At 42.9% G+C, this 20,592-nt stretch overlaps 1 protein-coding gene across 9 annotated transcripts in view; it reads left to right on the top strand.

Moving 5' to 3' along the window:
- ZNF236 (zinc finger protein 236) overlaps positions 1 to 20,592 on the top strand; it is a 190,625-nt gene that overhangs the window by 122,334 nt on the left and 47,699 nt on the right. For all 9 annotated transcript variants that reach the window (XM_077135205.1, XM_077135204.1, XM_077135198.1 and 6 more), the window contains 7 exons: positions 3,835 to 3,938; positions 5,379 to 5,744; positions 6,487 to 6,632; positions 6,725 to 6,965; positions 7,277 to 7,453; positions 10,191 to 10,346; positions 16,224 to 16,411. In XM_077135205.1, coding sequence (XP_076991320.1) covers positions 3,835 to 3,938; positions 5,379 to 5,744; positions 6,487 to 6,632; positions 6,725 to 6,965; positions 7,277 to 7,453; positions 10,191 to 10,346; positions 16,224 to 16,411 — 1,378 coding nt within the window. The remainder of the gene's footprint in view (positions 1 to 3,834; positions 3,939 to 5,378; positions 5,745 to 6,486; positions 6,633 to 6,724; positions 6,966 to 7,276; positions 7,454 to 10,190; positions 10,347 to 16,223; positions 16,412 to 20,592) is intronic.

Genomic DNA, 20,592 nt, shown 5'->3' with positions numbered 1-20,592 from the left:
ACTCAGGTAAGCCTTGGAGTCGGTAGCAGCGTGTGGGACAGAGAGGTATGGTGGCCGGAGGCGGATGTGGGGGTCTGTGTGGATGCCTGGGGCCTGGTGTGCAGGCAGGATGTAGGTGAGCATGTGGAGCCTGGTGGTTGTGGGTGTCAGGGTGTAGACTAGGCTCCACGGAGGTTGGGGCACAGCAGGGGCAGAGTGTGGGTGTATCCTGGCACAGGGGGAGAAGTCTAGGGAACCCGGGATGCCAATATGTAAACGTGTACAACCAGACCACAGGTTATGGGGTTTTCAGGACTTGGGTCAGGGACAGGTGATGGTGGGTGGCAGGGCCCTTGTATGGGTGTGCAGCTGTGGGTGGTTGAGGCAGGTATGCACACATGTGCGGGGGCATGGACTATCTAGCACAGGCGCGTGCATGCACACCTGCCAGGTGTGAGAGCAGGGTGCTTGTGCCTGGTGGGGAGCAAGTGTGCACGTGTGCAATCAGGGAGTTTAGGTGTAGGGGTTGAGGTAAGTGCACAAATGGTTGGGCACCACGGGGTGGGGAGTATGTGCTAGTCTGGGGGTCAGGGTCCTGGTGTGCACTGATCTAGGGGGTGGGGCCCTGGGGTGTGCATGAGCAGAGCTTAGGGGCAGCCGGCCCAGACTGCTCCTGGAGCATGGGAATAGGTGTGGCCTGGAACCACAGGTCAGTGCTTGCCCAGAGCTGGGGAGGTGGTGTGACATGGGTGCATGTGTACATGTAAGCTATCTGGGAGGGCCATATGGTGATACACACCTGTGTAGAGCTTTGGTGTGGGGGGGATGTGGGGTGTGGTTTGCATGAATGAATGGGTTGGGGGCTGGTATAGCCTGGGTATGAAGGTGTGCGCCTGCAGCCCAGATGCACCCTTGACCGCTTAGTGTTAAGGGAGGAGGTGGGGGTCAAGGGACTGGGCACGGGTGGGTGGGTCTCAGGAAGAGCAGGGCAAGACTGTGTGCTTGTGTGGGAGAGGTGGGTCGGGTTGGCGCAGGCGTGTGCATCTGCAGGTTGGTGGTTGGGGTGGAGTTGCTTGGAGTGTGGTGGGAGAGTGGGTGACGTGGTTCAGGGAGCATGGGGTGAGTCGCGCACACGTGAGGGTAGCGCATTCAAGGAAAGCGACTTGGCTGACTTCCTAGGGCTCTGGGCCTCCATTTGGAAAGGGGCATATTAGGCTGTTTGCACCAGCTGGACGATCTGTGGTTCTCTGCGTCTCGGTTCTTTGGCTTTTCCAACCAGGGCCTCCCTGTGTGGTGTAAAGACCCTCCAGGTCACTAGACCCTGGACTCGTCATCCCAGGCACTTCCCCTCCCTTCCCTAGCTGTTCCTTGGAGCGGGGGTGAACTTGACATCCTATTTTTCCATCTTCCTGGACTCATCATCCCAGTCACCTTCCCTCCCTTCTCTAGCTGTTCCTTGGAGCAGAGGTGAACTTGACATCCTATTTTTCCATCTTCCTGGACTCATCATCCCAGTCACTTTCCCTCCCTTCCCTAGCTGTTCCTTGGAGCGGGAGTGAACCTGACATCCTATTTTTCCATCTTCCTGGAACTCTATCCAGCTTTTATCATTCTTGATGCTTCTGTTTAAATGCATTCAGAATGCTAATTAGACCATGTGTTTTCTGTGTAGGTTGCTTACTCTTAGTTCAGTGGGACTCTGGCGGCAGTAAGAACACAGTAAAGCTGTATTTACTAATTGAGGACAGCGTGATGTTGGGCTTAGATGTGCAGCAAAGCAGCAGGTCCCCTCTGGTCCCAGAGGGTCAGTGGTCATGCAGGCGTGTGGTGGAGGTGTCATGAGGTGATGTGGGATTATTTGCCAAATGAGCCGCGTAGCAGTAACTGGTACATGGGGTTATGGGGTTCTTGGTAGCAGAGTAGTGAAGAGTGGAAACTGTCAGATGACAGAGGGTAGAAGGAGTTCTAGGAGTGTTTAGACTAAAGGAAAGTGTTTAGTCTGAAGCATAAAAGGTCACCTGAAATATTTGAGGGGTGCTACATGCAATAAGGAGAAGAGCTAATTTTTTGCTGTAGGAGATAGATAGAATGAATGGGGGCAGTTATAGGGACACTTATTAAAGGAAAGACTGCCAAGATTTTAAGATGGATAATAATAGAGGAGGCAGTATCAGAAAATCAAATATTTGTTCTGCAGAGCGCCCCACAGGGGGGCGTGATGTGACACAGCAAAGGGGTCTGCTGAGTGGTGGGTAGCACAAAGTTGGTGGCACGTGAGGCCGACTGGGACCACCAGTGCCTGCCAAAGTATAGGAAAGGGACTGCATTTAGTTGCAGAGAGCAGGGAGGGGGAGAGTGGAGGTTAGTGAAGGCTTGGTGGGGTCCATTCTTGTGGATGATGGGGGCTAAAGTAGCAGTGTTGCCGAGCCCCCACTCAGCCGTGCTGCAGTTCAGGAGGGGCCTCAGGGGTCAGTGGTGTGATCTGGGGCTGAGACTGAAACCGAGAGCCAGGATGAGGGGCGGGAATTAGGAGGAAGCTTTGATGTGTGCTGTGTGCGGGAGCCTGGCCTGGGCGAGGAGTTGTGGATCACCAAGTGAAAGTCATGAACTAGTTGGTAGGGAAAGAGAATTTCTGTGGTGAGAGACTCCGGTGGGTCGTGAGTAAGAAGGCTATGCTAGCAGGGACCCCGTTTGATCTCTTTGTGGGCTGTGCACCACTGTGGATGTGGACAGGGCTTGGGGGCTGGGGGTGGGCGGCGTGGTGTGCAGGCAGCAGGGCTGGCCAGAGGAGGGAGAGCCCTAGGCCCTCCTAATGCCCTAAGAGAGGGGTCCAAAGCCATGGTGCCAAGGCAGGGAGCTGATCATGCCAGAAAACTTTCTTGAAGAATAGTATAGCCTAAAAGTGCATCTGTTTTCTTCCTTCATTTGAAATGTATCCTTCATTTACAGAACAGTTCAAGTTTCAACCATCCTTCATATATACTGCCTTACTCAGTATATCCTAAGTAAATATCCTGGCAAAACAAAACAAGAGTACAAATGGGTGTAAAATGAAACTAGTTCTGTTCCCCAGAGAAAAAAATCCACAATTTCTTAGTTTTTTTCCCCCCAGAAATATCTACATATGTATTAACATAAATGTAACACAGATGATATTGTACTATAAGCACAGCTCTGCAGTTTGGTATTTTGGGGTTTTCTTTTGTTTCGTTTTTACATTAGATAAATGTTAGACATCTTTCTTTATCAGAACCTGTACACCTGTTCCATTCTTTTCAGTGATGCATGGTATTCTGTTGGGTGGCCATGCCAAGGGTTATTTCATCACCCCCCGTCAATGAGTTTTCACTGTTGAGTTACTAGGAGAGTCCTGCGGTGCCTGTGTGTATTGTGCACCTGTGTGAGGGCGTCAGGGCCTGAGAGTGTGTGTGTTTTAACACTGACAGTGCCCGCTGCTCCCTCCCTGTGCCCTCCCAGCCGGCCAGGCCTGTTCATGGCTTTCCCCGTGCCCGTGCCCGGACGTGCCGCTGGCCAAGGCTGCTTCCTGGCTGTTTGTAGTTATTCTCTATGAACTGCCAGGGCATCGCCCACTTTACTTCCCTGATACTGCTTGTCTTCTTGTTAATTTGTAAAAGTCTTTGGCTTCTTAAGGAAATAAGCCTGTTTCATTTGTCTTGCAGATATTTTAGATTTTTTGTTTTTTGTTTTTTTTTTTGCATATAGAAATCTTAAGTTTTTTGCTTGGCCAAATTTAGTCAATGCATGATTTTTATTTTTATGGATTGTTATGATTTAAAACTCAGAAGTTGTTTGTAAATGTGTGTCAAGTCCTAAACATGCCTGCTCTTTGGCTAGGCACGTCCGCATCCACACTGGGGAGAAGCCATACAAGTGCGATGAGTGCGGGAAGAGCTTCACCGTGAAGTCAACGCTGGACTGCCACGTGAAGACGCACACAGGTTGGACTGAAACCTGTGCAGCTGGGAGGCGCTGAAGAGCCTTACCAGAGGGTTTTATATATTTTTTTAGCCTCTCATTTTTATAGACATAAATACTTTCAAAATCAGGAACTATGCAAAAAATGGCTATAAAAGATTTTTTTTATTTCTGACCTGGTGAAAATGGTCTAAGTAATGCTGGGAAAAGGCAGTTAGATCCCAGGAATCTGATTATACATTGTCTTGTGTTTTACTTAGATTTAAATTCCTTTGCTAGCAAGATTAATTTTTAGTCCCATGTAGGTCAAAAAAAAATTCAGTTTGTTAAGGTTTAGTAAACACTGGAGCCTTAGCAAATCTGGTTGCGACATTAGGTAGTGATTCTTTTTATATGGGGCATCTGCTTTCAAGAGCTGCTTTTTCTTTTCCTTATTTAGTTTGAGGAACAGAAGTTAACTTACTTGATAAAATACAGTGAGCATTTGCTTCCTGGTTTCTGCACTGTTGAAGCTGGTGGGAAAGAGGGTCGCCCTGTGCTCTCCATGAGTTCAGATTCTAGTCACTCCACTTCTCAGTTTACCAGTTACTCTCCAAGCCTCAGTTTCCTCGAATGTAAAATGAAGCTAATAACAGATCCTTTGTTATTGGGAGATTAGGTACTTTAAGACATTTAAATCGCCTATGGAATTGTTTGGCCACAGTAAACTCTCAGTAAACCTTAGAGTTGTATTGTTATGATTACTGAATCAATTGTATTCTTAATTGGAGATTAGGAGAATTGAGCAAAAGAATACAAGCTGAATTTTTCACACATTTATTTAAAGGCCCATGATTCTCTTCTGCAACCTAATGCTTTGCATTCAACAAGCAGATAGATGAACTTACTTGATAAGGCCCACCTCTGTGTAAAGTCTTTGTTGCATCATGGGGCCCATGGTTGTCTCTTGTGTGATTGTGAACTTGTTGAGGATGAGGAGGTGCCTGTTCACCTTGTCTTTGCACCCTGAGGTCTGGTGCTCTGACCACACACAGGCAGGGCCACAGCCTGCCCACCAGTCACTGCACACACATGGCTTCTGCACCCATGCTGGGGAGATGAGATGTCAGCCCATGTGGAGAAGGACCAGAAAAAGAGTTTCAGGGAACAATCCAACCGGCCCTCTCTGTCCAGCCCACAGCCATCGGGTGGTTTCCCAGCACCTTGGAGTAGTGTTGGGATGATTGTCCTCACCGGATTGGTTGGCTTTAGGTTATCACAGAGAAACCTCTGCCGTGTGTTTCCTGGGGTCTGCAGAGGGAGTAGCTCGACTACACCTACAGACTTCTCAAGACCACTGTCAGTACTAAGGACATTGTACGCCAAACCTCTCTAAAGGCACTCAGTACTTGGACTGTTGACCTGTGTATTTGAATATTGTGGCAGTCACCCACTCCCCTCATCTCCTGCTTGCTTTTCCTTAGGTCAGAAGCTCTTCTGTTGTCACGTCTGCAGCAATTCTTTCTCTACCAAGGGAAGTCTGAAGGTCCACATGCGTTTGCACACAGGAGCAAAGCCTTTCAAGTGTCCTCATTGTGAGCTACGTTTCCGTACTTCTGGGCGAAGGAAAACCCACATGCAGTTCCATTATAAACCAGATGCGAAGAAAGCCAGAAAGCCTGTGACCCGAAGTTCATCCGAAGGATTACAGCCTGTGAACCTCCTCAGTTCATCCTCAACAGACCCGAACGTATTTATCATGAATAACTCTGTTCTCACAGGGCAGTTTGATCAGAATTTGCTTCAACAAGGACTGGTGGGCCAGGCTATTCTTCCTGCTTCCATGTCAGGTAAATCCTGAGTCTGGCTATGGACAAATGGCTCACAAATTGTGCAGAGGCTGTGCTTTCGTCTAAGGTCAGGGAGGCCAACTTTTTCACCAACAGAACCGTTTCCTCCATTGAACTTATCCCATTTACAATTGGAAAAATTGAAATTTCTTGTTTCTGACCTCGTTACCCTTCTACTCCCCATTCTTCTTTCCATTGCAACTGCTTTGAATACTTGGACGCTTTATTTAGTAGCGTTTGTTCTTAATGGGTTTAAACTTATTTCTCTCTCGTCTGGCATTCTCAGAAATGTAGTGGTGAGGTGTGTATTAATTTACAAATGCTCATAACGTTGTTTCTGATCTACTGGAGTTGTCTAATACTATTGAATCAAACAGAGCTTGAAAAGTATAAAATTCTAGCCAGTTGGGTTTTCTGCATAGCATCGCTGACACCTTGCGTGGCTTTCTTTCTGTTACCCGTAGTGTGATGTAAGCCTGACTTTGGCATGTAAAACTTCTTGTTGTATCCTAAACCTTGGGCTAATCAGGGGATTACATTGAGCCTGGTTTCCTGATGGGGTAAAAAAAATGAATAATATTATTATCTATTTCACAACATTTGTTTTGATGGTTAAATGGGAACATTTAGATAGGGCAAAGGAAATTTAGTATTCATTGACTATCTCTAGGTAAAAAGTATGTTCTTTCAGATTTAAGAAATGTTCACATATTCATGTGTTCTTTGCTCTTTCTCTGGTCAGCTGGAGGTGACTTAACAGTGTCTCTGACAGATGGTGGTTTGGCCACCCTCGAAGGCATACAGTTGCAATTGGCTGCCAATTTGGTAGGACCAAATGTGCAAATTTCTGGAATTGATGCCTCCAGCATCAACAACATCACCTTGCAGGTAGGGCACCTGCCGTGGTTTTCTATGTTCCAGTCTAATTCAGATCACAAATAAAGATGAGACTCATTACAAATACCTGTTTTGCTTTTCAGATCGATCCGAGTATTTTACAACAGACTTTACAGCAGAGTAATTTGCTTGCTCAGCAGCTAACTGGGGAGCCTAATTTGACCCCACAAAACAGCTCTCTGCAGGCCCCGGACGGGGCAGTCCCAGCTAGCGTGGTCATCCAGCCCATCTCAAGCCTGTCCTTGCAGCCCGCAGCTACAGCAGCCAGTTTGACTGTCAGCCCGTTGACTGAGCATGACCCCGTCTTGACCACCAGCAGCAGCGGTGAGGGTGCTTTTTGTTTACTTGATAATTGGAATTTTCTTCTCACAGCCACACATCTGATTTTAGGAAATTATGATATCGTCTCTTTCCCTCTAAAACTCATCAGATAGATCAGATGTCTTAGCAATGAAACAAGCCTTTCTTACGCTTAATGATGCTTAGTCAATATATGGCACAAAAACAGTCCTCTGTTTTGTTTTGAAATTTCTGTTCTGGTAACATGTATACAACATACAGTATTTTTGATATAAAAAGGGAGAACATATTCCTTTCTAAAGTCTGGCTTTGTTTTGTTCTCTAATGATGATCAGGGGCCCAAGATCTCTCTCCAGTGATGACTCCTCAGAGCCTCATGTCCACATCCAGTGGCCCCCACGAGATCACCTTGACGATTAATAACTCAAGTCTGAGCCAGGTGCTCGCCCAGGCTGCCGGCTCCACTGCCACGCCGTCCTCGTCGCCACAGGAGATCACCCTCACTATATCTGGTCAGGAGTTCAACACTTTAAACGTCTTTTCCCCTGCAGTTTGAGTATATCTTATTTGCATCCCTTCTTCATAACCCTCAGGTTCCCAGAAAGCCAGTGCAGAGTAGTATTTTTCATTTATGCAAGAAATCCAAGTTCAAGTTCAGTGAAAACAGTGTGTTAGAATTGAAGTCTAGTACCAGAAAGAGAAAGTGATTATTTCTCACGCCACTTTCAGTGTGAGTAGGGTCAGTTATGTTTTTTGTAGCACTTTTTTGCTTAGTAAAGAACAAAAAACCATGACTTCATGACACATGATTCTTACTCAGGGACTATTAAACTAAGGAATTGGTATAAACTGTGAATTTTTGTATGCCCTGGCACTTTTTCCTGACTCCTCACAGTGCTACTCAAATCATGTAGAAAAATTTTTAATATAGTAGACATTGAAAACTCAATAAATGGATAAAAATTACCTTTGGCATTATGGCTCACTTGAAATTGACATACTATACCCAAATGTCAATTATGTACTTATGAAGTAGTTGTGCAGTAGTCACAAAGCTCCCGCATCTCTGACACGAGCTGCTTCTCAAACCGTGGCCCCATTAGTTCTCCCCAGAGTTGACCTGTGTGTGTGCCAGGTACGACTCTTAACAGTTCTCACCCACACGAGCTCACGCAGTGTTCTTCATTTCATCCTCAGAGCCACCTCATCAGGTTCTTGTTAAAAATAAGGAAAACTGTTTTCTAGAACTCAAGATCACCTCATTGGAGATGTGGGGCAATAGGGGGAAACATCTGCATTTTCATCATGCCAAATGTTGAGAATTATGATGAATGCAAGATTGATTCAGAATAGTACTACTTGGTTTTAGGAAGATTTCTATACGTGTCATTGTAATTGAAAGAAGACTGATTTAGAAGAAAAATGAAGCTTGCTTGCTTTCTATTATTTTAAGGAGAAGTTGTCTTTATTCCTTTCATTATGAATGAAGTTTTGGGAAAATAGTTTTAGGTGGAGCTTTGTTTTGAATGATATGCAGTGGGAAATTAGATGCTACTAGACTATAGAAATTAATTCACTCACCTTACTCCTTTCATTAAGTATATCTGAATTTTAATATAGAAAATCTAGAAGAGTTATTTTCATATGGCAGTTTTGTTTATTTAACTCTGTTGATTGTTCTCAAATGGATGAGGCACTGGAAGTCCCCACACAAGACACAGTCCTTATTCCTTGTACTTGCGGCCCAGAAGCTGTGTGCTTCAGTCTGTGGGCTGTGCTTCTGTTTCTCCCGTGTTCTCCTATCGGCCATTTGGTTCTTTTATTGCTTACTAATATATTTTAAAAGCATAGTTCAATGTAACAGTGCATTTTTTTTTTTTTTTTGTAAAAACTTGGCCTAAAGGTTTATTCTAGGAGAAAGTTTTAAAATTATGGGCTTAAAATTTCTTATTTTTTCCCTTCTCATTAGATAAGGAGAATTGACTATAATGATTTTAAATCAACATTTCTTGATCCCATTCTGAAAAGGCTACAGAGAAACCTTTAATTTAAGATCCCCTCTTGAAAGCATCTAGATATCCTAGAGAAGTTTTCAGTTTTTTTGTAGGAATTTCTTTTTTCCATTAATACATAGAATTATTTATGCTTGAAAACACTGGAGAATGCAAATACTTAATTTCTTCAATTAAGTTTTGCAGACTTTTAGTAGTTAAGGAGTCCAAGAGTTTGCAGAGAAAACGTAAATGTTGGGCAAAAGGCAAAGGTAGTCTTAGGTCTCCCCACATTATGTTGTACATATACAATAAAAGTCCTTTTACCTGATATTTTCAGAGCAGTTACAAATTTATGAAAAGCTATGTAAAACAGGGAATCAGGCAAATGTTACCTACATCGTGTGAAAGTTCATTTGCTCACCTTTTGATGGGCTGCCGCTAATCTTTGGGGTCTGCTCTGCTCGTGAGGGCTCCACCATCGCTTTTGCATGAACTGTGTGTGTAACACCCAGTGTCGTTTCCAGTTTCTGTTTCTTTAGAGCGGCATTAGAATTTAGGTAACTGTGAAACAATCGCAGTGCAGTATCTTTTTATCTTTTCATCCTGCTTCCTACAGTTTGGCATAGTTGCCTTGCGTCTACCTAATTTGACAGCAGTTTTGTTTTGTTTTAATTTGGTTGTTGTCTAGCAACTTGTTTTCATCAGGCACTCACTTTGGCTTCTATTGAAACATCCAGATTTTTTAATTCTCGTGTTATTTGCTCCTGTGCTATTTAATTGAATTATATAATTATAATAGCACTTGCTTGGTGAGACATAGGCACGTGGGGAGCCTGGGGGCTCTGAGCTGCAGGGTGGCGGGCACTGCATGGCTGATGCCCCAGCCTGCTCGGAGAGCTCCATTAAGGAGGCTGCTGCATCATCTCCTTGTGCACCTGCAATTCACTTTTTTGCTTCCTCTGGCCATCTGCTACATTTTGACATGTTTTCAAAAGTGTTTTACAGAAGTGTGTGATTTCGTGTCTAAATACTGAAATAAAGTAGAGCTCTAAGATACATTTTTAGAAATCCCTTTTGCAGCTGACAAATAGCATGAAGAAGAAATACTGTCATCTAGGAAAAAGTGTTTGGTTGTCTTATTTTCATTTTTCTATGAATGTTATTAAAAATAAGAGTTTTGAGGATGCTATTATTTTTTAACGTACATTAAATTAATGTGTTATTTTCAGATATCCTAATATCAATTTCCATTTAGGTCAAGATCTCATTCACCACAATTCTAATGGAAGTAGTGAACTAAATGGAAGCATAAGATTATCAGCACCTGCAATCAATAATCAATCTACAGGTGCCACCTTGACAATAAGTAATGATCAACTTCTCTCACAGAGTGCAACTTTAAACTCTTCAGGTATGCAGCTAATGATTTAGCCAAAAACAGTCATCAGAAGATACTGTTTGAAGGATATGCAAATAGTAAATGGATAGAATTAAAATATCTTGTAGTACAACAAATGTGTGACCTACATGTTCCATCATACCTAATATAATTTCATAATGATTAATGGCTTTTGTATATGTCTAGGCTGCAGAATTATAGAGTTTTCATCCAATTGATAATTGTACATTTTAAGAAATAAAATAATTTTACTCCAATATATAAAGGAAGTGCAAATTAACATTTTGATAACTCCATTTACAAAGTTGTCGCTTTCTGACTTAGCCCTGGAAGTTTCTCTAGCCCATTACTTTTTCCTGCACCAATTGACAGTAGGATAACAAAATTTAAAGAAGGCAGTTTTTTTTCCTCCACTGTATACTTTATGAAAGTATAGACTTTCATAAAAAATAAAATAGTCTATAAAAATATAGGCTTTTATAAAAACTAGAATGAGCTCGGGTAAAATAAATTACAGATTTATAAATAATAGTTAACAGTTGAGAGAATGTATCTGTTTAGCTTTCTGTACCTTTTAAGAATTTTGTTCATTTCTTAAGCTTCTTATTTTCCAAATTGGTATATCATTTTTGAGAAGTTTAATCTTCAGATATATTTGTTCTCAAAAGCTATATGTTTTTCATACTTAATTGATAGAATGCTTTCTTGCTCATTTGTTCATTCAATAAAATATTATAGTGTCTAGTGTGCAATAGGAATTTTCCTAAGTCTAGGAATGTAGGACCAAGTGAAGTAGACATGGTCTTAGATACTCATAGGGGTGCGGATGTGGAGAATCCCACAAATAAATGTGAAAATACATGAACAGGGCCAGCTTCTCTAAAGAAGTAGCAACAGGGGTGGAGAGGAGGTCTGGGTGCAGGGAGCCTTCTTTTTGGGTAGAAGGCAGCCCAGTGGCCTTGGGCAAGCTTTGGTTGAGCTAACTCAAAGGCCAGTTAGCTGAAGCAGGGGAGGGGTGTGAGATGAAGCTGGAGATCTGAGGGAGTCAGGCCCCTCAGGACCTGAAAGGAAATCTGCTGCACCCCTATCATTGACAGAAGGGTGAGCTGAGGCCTAAGGAGTGAAGAGACTTGTCTGAGTCACAAGTCATGCTGACTGGCCTGAGCAGATCCAGGCAGTCCCAGACTCTTTTTTTTTTTAGTATTTTTATTGAGAAATAACCACACACACAGTCTAACCATGTTGTGCAATCAGTGGCTCACTGTGTCCTCACACAGTTGTGTACTCTTCATCATGGTAATTTTTAGAGCATTTCCATCACCCCAGGAAAAGAAATGAGAAAGAAAAGAACCTGTACATCCCATACCCCTTACCCTTCCCTCTCATTGACCCACAGTATTTCAGTCTACTCAGTTTTTACCCTCTATCTCCCCCCTATTATTTATTTATTTTTTGTCCTTTTTTTTTTTAACTCATCTGTCCATAAGCCTATATAAAAGGAGCATCGGACATGAGGTTTTCACAAACACACAGTCACATTGTAAAAGCTATAGTGTTACACAGCCTTCTTCAAGAATCAAGGCTACTGGAACACAGCTCAACAGTTTTAGGTATTTCCCTCCAGCCACTCCACTATACCATAAACTAAAAAGGGATGTCTGTATAATGCATAAGAATGACCTCCAGGATAACCTCTCCACTCTGTTTGGAATCTCTTAGCCACTGACACTTTATTTTTGTCTCATTTCTCTCGTCCCCTTTTTGGTCAAAAAGACCTTCTCAGTCCCTTGATGCTGGATTGTGGCTCATCCCGGGCGTCCTGTCCCACCCCTGGGAATTATGTAGGCTGAAGGGGGAAGGACAGTGAGTTCACCTGCCAAGTTGGCTTTGAGAGAGAGGCCACATCTGAGCACCAAAGAAGTTCTTTAAGGGATGACTCTTAGGCATGATTGTAAATAGGCTTAGCTTTTCCTTTGCAGGAATAAGCTTTCCTATGGTGATTCCAAGATTGAGGGCTCATCCTATTAAGTTGGTTGTCCCCACTGCTTGAAGGAAAATCAGGAATACCCCAGATAGGGAAATTAAATATTTCCTCCTTTCTTCCCAGTCCACTAAGTGGACTTTGGGAATACGTCACACTATCAAGGCATCACACTAACCTGGACAAACCAACAAGACCTCACACCCTATTCAAGATTCCATGTAGTTCTGGTCGGACCCAGAATCTTACCTCCTGGACAGCTGTCATGTCCACTGCAGCAGTCCTGCCTTCCGTTGCTTTGCTATGGCCACATTCAACCTCACTCGGTCCCTCCTTGAGCCTTTGTTTGTTTAATTTGAGGGCTTAAAAACTCTATTGTAGTTTTAGTTTGTACTTATTAATTTGAAATAAGATTTTTGTTTTGTTTTTCAGTTAACAGGAATTTTACTGTGTATTCTAATTGATAAAAAGCTGGGAATTTCAGGCTGCAATTTAGTGCATCATGTCTTAAGCATCCAAAATATGCCACACACTGTAAAGTTAAAAAGCAAACTTTAATCTTCAAACTTTTCTAAAAATAGTTTGTGGGTTTTTTTTGTTTTGAGGATTAAATCATGTGTTCTCCAGAATTCTAATCGTAGGCTTTGACCTTACCACTTTTCCTGTCCCTGCCTGGTGCATGTTGAGATGTGAAGGTGAGCCTTGTGTGGACGCCACAGTGGACAGTTGTCCTCCTCTGGAGATCCCTGGTGAACCTTCTCCCACAAGTAATGTGGCTGCTGGTGGAGGAATCACATGACTTCTTGGAAGCTCTGTCTGACACCTTAGTGATTCCCTGGCAGCCTGATGGAAAGACTAGAGTTTTAGGTGTAGTCACTTAAATGGCATGGTTTTCTGTGCTGCTGGGTGGTCCAGATGTCTGCTGGCGCAGCAGATGCCCCCATTGGGAATCAGGTTTTCTAACCAGAAAAGAGGCAGAGCGTGCACTCCGGGGTGCCAGAGCTGCTGGGGTCCTCTGGCCTGGCGCAGGCAGTCGGGCCTGGCAAGGCTGCCCCACTGTCCTGCCAAGAGCCCTGCCAACAGCCCTGCACCGGGCTCACGCACTCCCAAGCACAGCAGGCACGCTTTTTTGCTGAAGTAGTTTTTTCCTTCCTTCAGACTGATTTTTCAAAAACTAGCTGAGAAATTTCCCTTATTTTCTTACATTATTTTGGGTTATCCCACATATCGGGAGCTCAGCATCTTATTTTTTAAAATATACCTTTTAACTGCATAAGTAAAGGATGGAATCTTACCTAAGAACACTTGTGCATTGTTGGTGTTATGTCAGCTCTATTTAAGTACCAGATGCAGTTTATGTGAGCTGGTGAGCTGTCTTCTGCTCTCGAGCCCCTGGGCATGAGAAGAATTTCTCCTCACAGTGATCCCTCACCCTTCACGCCTTGACAGCAGACAGCGTGGCTTTGCGTGGTTTAGTGTGGTTTGCGTTTCCTGCCAGCCCTGGTCCTGGCTAACTGGTAGCCATGTGCCTGGGAGCATCACCTCTACCGCGACGGTCCCGCTGCAGGCTGCACCACTAAGACCTGAAACGGGTGACGCCGCTTTCCCATGAAGCTCGGCTCTGTAAGGTAAACACTTTAAAATGAAAACACAGAGCTCCCGTTGCCAGTCCTCTTTATTAGAGCCTGGTGCATACCCCACCCTGCTGAATCCACACTGCAGTGCGCACTCCACCCCGAGTAGCCATGAGGTTCCGTTGAATTTCTAGCTTGACTCTGTTATCTGATCACTTCTTACTTGAGAAGAGGTACCTTTTAGGGGAGAAGGATAAAGGGAGTGAGGCAGCCAGGCCAGGTGTACCTGTTTTGTGACAGGGTGTCATGTTGGGAGTGAAAGCCTTTTTGAAGTTGATCCCGAGAATGTCTGGTAAAATCTCTGACCTAGATTTCTTATAACAAAAAAGAGTCTTACATGAGTATCAGATAGTCTTGTTAACCAAGGCTTCAAATTTAGCACAGCTTTCTAAGGAATTTATTCCAAGTTACCATTAAGTTTCTGTCCCTTTCATAGCCCTCTTTTACATTTAAGATCATTTTGGTGAATAAACTGAATTGATTTCCAGTGCAGTTCTTTGTAAAGTTATTTTACTCTTAGTTTCTTCTACTTTTAACTACAATTAATTCTTATTTTTAATAGTTCAAAATGTTTAAAATTTCCAATTGGTGGGTGTTTTATAAACTTAAGGAGAACATTTCATACTCTTTCAGGCTATATCCTAGTGTGATTTAAATGTTTGTTTTCTGTTTCTGCCACCTCCCACCCCATGAGTTTTATTAATGTCGAGAAAATATTGATATCATGTCTTCTTAAATTGCTTAGACACTTCCAAAATTTATAATAAAGTTTTCTTAGATGCTGTGAAGCCTTATCCTAACAAAGACTTAAGCAGTTCTGGGGTCATGAAGGTAGATGGTTCACTAATCCTTTAAAAATTGTGCTCAGCATTAGAATCGGTGAGCCAGGATTTTGGGTGTTACGCCCTCCCTCCCTAGGCTGCCCCCTTCTGGCCCTGGGCGCTGACCCCCCCACCGGGAATTACAGGCCAGCCCCTTCCCAGCTCTCTTTCAGTGTTCTTGGCTGAAAGTCATTTGCCCTGCTTCCTGGGAACTGGTGCCCCAGCCTTTTTCTTTTTGATCTTCCTCTGATGGCTTTAAGGTCATAGATGTCACTGGTCTGGGAGAGGATATGTGGAGCCCTCTCCATGGCTGACTGTGGCTGGCTGTGCTGGAGATGACAGTGCCCGAGGCGTGGCCTCCCACATGTACATGGCGCTCTCGGGCCACACCTTGCCGTGCCCCCAACACCAGGAATGGTGAGGAGGGCCCAGGAGATTATTGTGGAGCCCAGGTGGCCACTTGATCCCTCAAGTCCTTGTGCCCTGGGTCTGTGCAGCGAGCGCAGTGTGTAGCCCCGAGAGTGGAGCTGTGCGGCATGTTTGGAGAGCTCCAGCTACAGATCAGTGGTGTGCGGTGCCTTTTGGCTCTCCAGCCAGCAGCAAGAGGCTCGTAGCCAAGCATCAATGGGAGTACTGTTTTGTTTTTGCCTCTAATCGGTAGATAGCTTGTGAACTTACACTTGTCATCGTTTGGGTGCCCAGCACCTTGCAGTGTGTGGTATTAAGTAGCTGGTGGGTATGTGTTTGTTAGGTGAGTGGATGCACAGGTCGATGGTGAGAGTAGAGTGAGTGTGTGTGCTCACAAGTCACGGCTTCACAGGCTCCTTTCCATCGGTCCCTACTGGGGGACTGTGACACACCCACTGCAGGCCCATCTGCTGCCCCAGATACCTTCCTTGCTCTTAACCTTGCTCACGAGGAATGCATATCCAGGACAGTTACTAATGGTGAGTCAGTGCGTTTGGGTGTCTCTGGTAAAGAAAATTCAGATGTCCTGCAGGAGAAGTTAACATGATGGATTGGATGAGGTTTATTATGACTTCCTGTTTTTAAGAATGAAAACAGAAAGAAAAGGCGGATGAAGATGAGAATATAAGCAGAGGCAGCCAGTCTACCCGTTTCAGCCTTGGCACGGGTCTAGCTCCAAGGACCATGTTTTGATTGCGCTCTTCAGGTCATCACTGCAGCCCTGACTGGGGTGGTGTCCTGGAAGGTCATCTGCATAGGGCTGGGGATCTCACCTTCACCAGTCTCTCGCTGTTTTCTCTCTGTCCAGTACTTAAGAACTGGCAGTTTGCTCATGTGTAAAGATGCTTAGAAATGAACAAAAGCCTTGTGAAGAAATTCGCATTGAGGACGTTTGCTTTACCTGCTGTGGTACCAGTGCAGGACCCTGCAGATGGGCTGCTCTGCAGAACCTTCCGCTGACCTGTGTGCTCTGTCTCTCTTGCAGAACTGACTGCCGCCACCGGAGGCCTTCCCGCAGCAACACCAATGTCTCCGTCCACCATAGCCACCCCCAACCTGGTCATGTCTTCGCCGGGTGTGGGAGGGGATGCCAGTGTCACCCTGACTCTGGCTGACACTCAGGGTGTGCTTTCTGGAAGCCTCGACACAGTCACGCTCAACTTCACCACTCAGGTGGGTAGGGTCGCACCTCCCCTGGCACTACCAAGGGCAGAGAGCACCTCCCAAGGCATGTGCATTCAAAACTGAAGTAGCTCTTACCAGGTTTTTAAGAGTTGTTCTAATTTGCTAGCTGCCAGAATGCAATATACCAGAAACAGAATGGCTTTTAGAAAGGGGAATTTGATAACTTTCTAATTTGCAGTTTTAAGACCGAGAAAATGTCCTAATTAAAACAAGTCTATAGATATGTCCAATCAAAGGCATCCAGAGAAAGATACCTTGGTTCAAGAAGGCCGATGAAGTTCAGGGTTTCTCTCTCCAGTGAGAAGGCACATGGCGAACACAGTCACAATTTCTCTCCCCAAAATGTTTCTTCTTTTAAAGGATTCCAGCAAGCATCTCCACCTTCAGTGGGTGGGGACACACCTCCATGAAAATCATCTAATCAAAAGTTACCACCCACAATTGGGTGGGTCACATCTCCATGGCAACAATCAAAATGCTCCCACCCAGCAATACTGAATGAGGATCCAAGGGCATGGCTTTTCTGGGGTCCACCACAGACTCAGACCAGCACATTCCACCCTTTGGACCCCAAAAAGACATGCTGTTTTCTCTCCAAAATGTTTCCTCTTTTATAGGACTCCAGTAAACCCATCAAGACCCACCCAAATGGGTGGAAACATATCATCACCTAATCCAGTTTAACAACCACTCTTTTTTTTTTTTTTTTTAATTTTGCTTCAGTTTTAAAAGATATCTTTTTATTAGAGAAGAAATAGAAAACATCCACTAAAGATCACTTTCAGGATCCTCTGTGGGTAAGTTACCATCCCACATCAGCATAAATGAGAATTAAATGACTTCAGTTAGGCAAGTATGACATTCAACTGTGTGAAAATGGAATTGTAAAACAAATTAAAACGTTTATCCAGGATAGTCCAGTTATGTAGCTATACACTTAGTTCTGTGTTATTGCAATCTTATCACTCATATCGCTTTGGCACTCCTTTTTGGAAAATGCCTCTTAGAGTTCTTTTTTTTTTTTTTATTAACGGAAAGAAAGAAAAAAAAGAAAAAAAAAAGAAATTAACACAACATTTAGAAATCATACCGTTCTACATATGCACTCAGTAATTCTTAACATCATCACATAGATGCATGATCATCGTTTCTTAGTACATTTGCATCGGTTTAGAGGAACTAGCAACACAACAGAAAAAGATATAAAATGTTAATATAGAGAAAAGAAATAAAAGTAGTAATAATAGTAAAAAACAAACAAAAAAAAACCCTATAGCTCAAATGCAGCTTCATTCAGTGTTCTAACATGATTACTTTACAATTAGGTATTATCGTGCTGTCCATTTTTGAGTTTTTGTATCTAGTCCTGTTGCACAGTCTGTATCCCTTCCGCTCCAATTACCCATTATCTTACCCTGTTTCTAACTCCTGCTGGACTCTGTTACCAATGACATATTTCAAGTTTATTCTCGAATATCCGTTCACATCAGTGGGACCATACAGTATTTGTCCTTTAGTTTTTGGCTGGACTCACTCAGCATAATATTCTCTAGGTCCATCCATGTTATTACATGCTTCATAAGTTTATCTTGTCTTAACGCTGCATAATATTCCATCGTACGTATATACCACAGTTTATTTAGCCATTCTTCTGTTGATGGACATTTTGGCTGTTTCCATCTCTTTGCAATTGTAAATAACACTGCTATAAACATTGGTGTGCAAATGTCCGTTTGTGTCTTTGCCCTTAAGTCCTTTGAGTAGATACCTAGCAATGGTATTGCTGGGTCGTATGGCAATTCTATATTCAGCTTTTTGAGGAACCGCCAAACTGCCTTCCACAGTGGTTGCACCATTTGACATTCCCACCAACATTGGATAAGTGTGCCTCTTTCTCCGCATCCTCTCCAGCACTTGTCATTTTCTGTTTTGTTGATAATGGCCATTCTGGTGGGTGTGAGATGATATCTCATTGTGGTTTTGATTTGCATTTCTCTAATGCCCAGGGACATTGAGCATCTCTTCATGTGCCTCTTGGCCATCCGTATTTCCTCTTCTGGTAGGTGTCTGTTCAAGTCTTTTTCCCATTTTGTAATTGGGTTGGCTGTCTTTTTGTTGTTAAGTTGAACAATCTCTTTATAAATTCTGGATACTAGACCTTTATCTGATATGTCATTTCCAAATATTATCTCCCATTGTATAGGCTATCTTTCTACTTTCTTGATGAAGTTCTTTGATGCACAAAAGTGTTTAATTTTGAGGAGCTCCCATTTATTTCTTTCTTTCTTCAGTGCTCTTGCTTTAGGTTTAAGGTCCATAAAACCACCTCCAGTTGTAAGATTCATAAGATATCTCCCTACATTTTCCTCTAACTGGTTTATGGTCTTAGACCTAATGTTTAGATCTTTGATCCATTTTGAGTTAACTTTTGTATAAGGTGTGAGATGCGGGTCTTCTTTCATTCTTTTGCATATGGATATCCAGTTCTCTAGGCACCATTTATTGAAGAGACTGTTCTGTCCCAAGTGAGTTGGCTTGACTCCCTTATCAAAGATCAAATGTCCATAGATGAGAGGGTCTATATCTGAGCACTCTATTCGATTCCATTGGTCGATATATCTATCTTTATGCCAGTACCATGCTGTTTTGACCACTGTGGCTTCATAATATGCCTTAAAGTCAGGCAGTGCAAGACCTCCAGCTTCGTTTTTTTTCCTCAAGATGTTTTTAGCAATTCGGGGCAACCTGCCCTTCCAGATAAATTTGCTTATTGGTTTTTCTAATTCTGAAAAATAAGTTGTTGGGATTTTGATTGGTATTGCATTGAATCTGTTTAGGTAGGATTGACATCTTAATTATATTTAGTCTTTCAATCCATGAACACGGTATGCCCTTCCATCTATTTAGGTCTTCTGTGATTTCTTTTAGCAGTTTTTTGTAGTTTTCTTTGTATAGGTTTTTTGTCTCTTTGGTTGAATTTATTCCTAGGTATTTTATTCTTTTAGTTGCGATTGTAAATGGGATTCGTTTCTTGATTTCCCCCTCAGCTTGTTCATTACTAGTGTATAGAAAAGCTACAGATTTTTGAATGTTGATCTTGTAGCCTGCTACTTTGCTGTACTCATTTATTAGCTCTAGTAGTTTTGTTGTGGATTTTTCCGGGTTTTCGACGTATAGTATCATATCGTCTGCAAACAGTGATAGTTTTACTTCTTCCTTTCCAATTTTGATGCCTTATATTTCTTTTTCTTGTCTAATTGCTTGGCTAGAACTTCCAATACAATGTTGGATAATAGTGGTGATAGTGGACATCCTTGTCTTGTTCCTGATCTTAGGGGGAAAGTTTTCAATTTTTCCCCATTGAGAATGATATTAGCTGTGGGTTTTTCATATATTCCCTCTATCATTTTAAGGAAGTTCCCTTGTATTCCTATCTTTTGAAGTGTTTTCAACAGGAAAGGATGTTGAATCTTGTCAAATGCCTTCTTTGCATCAATTGAGATGATCATGTGATTTTTCTGCTTTGATTTGTTGATGTGGTGTATTACATTAATTGATTTTCTTATGTTGAACCATCCTTGCATACCTGGGATGAATCCTACTTGGTCATGATGTATAATTCTTTTAATGTGTTGTTGGATACAATTTGCTAGAATTTTATTGAGGATTTTTGCATCTATATTCATTAGAGAGATTGGTCTGTAGTTTATTTTTTTTGTAATATCTTTGCCTGGTTTTGGTATGAGGGTGATGTTGGCTTCATAGAATGAATTAGGTAGTTGTCCCTCCACTTCGATTATTTTGAAGAGTTTGAGGAGAGTTGGTACTAATTCTTTCTGGAATGTTTGATAGAATTCACATGTGAAGCCGTCTGGTCCTGGACTTTTCTTTTTAGGGAGCTTTTGAATGACTAATTCAATCTCTTTACTTGTGATTGGTTTGTTGAGGTCATCTATTTCTTCTAGAGTCAAAGTTGGTTGTTCATGTCTTTCCAGGAACCCGTCCATTTCATCTAAATTGTTGTATTTATTAGTGTAAAGTTGTTCATAGTATCCTGTTATTACCTCCTTTATTTCTGTGAGGTCAGTAGTTATGTCTCCTCTTCCATTTCCGATCTTATTTATTTGCGTCCTCTCTCTTCTTCTTTTTGTCAATCTTGCTAAGGGCCC

This window comes from Tamandua tetradactyla, chromosome 18, assembly GCF_023851605.1.
Source record: "Tamandua tetradactyla isolate mTamTet1 chromosome 18, mTamTet1.pri, whole genome shotgun sequence".
Lineage (NCBI taxonomy): Eukaryota > Metazoa > Chordata > Mammalia > Pilosa > Myrmecophagidae > Tamandua > Tamandua tetradactyla.
This window is presented reverse-complemented; position numbering and strand designations above follow the sequence as displayed.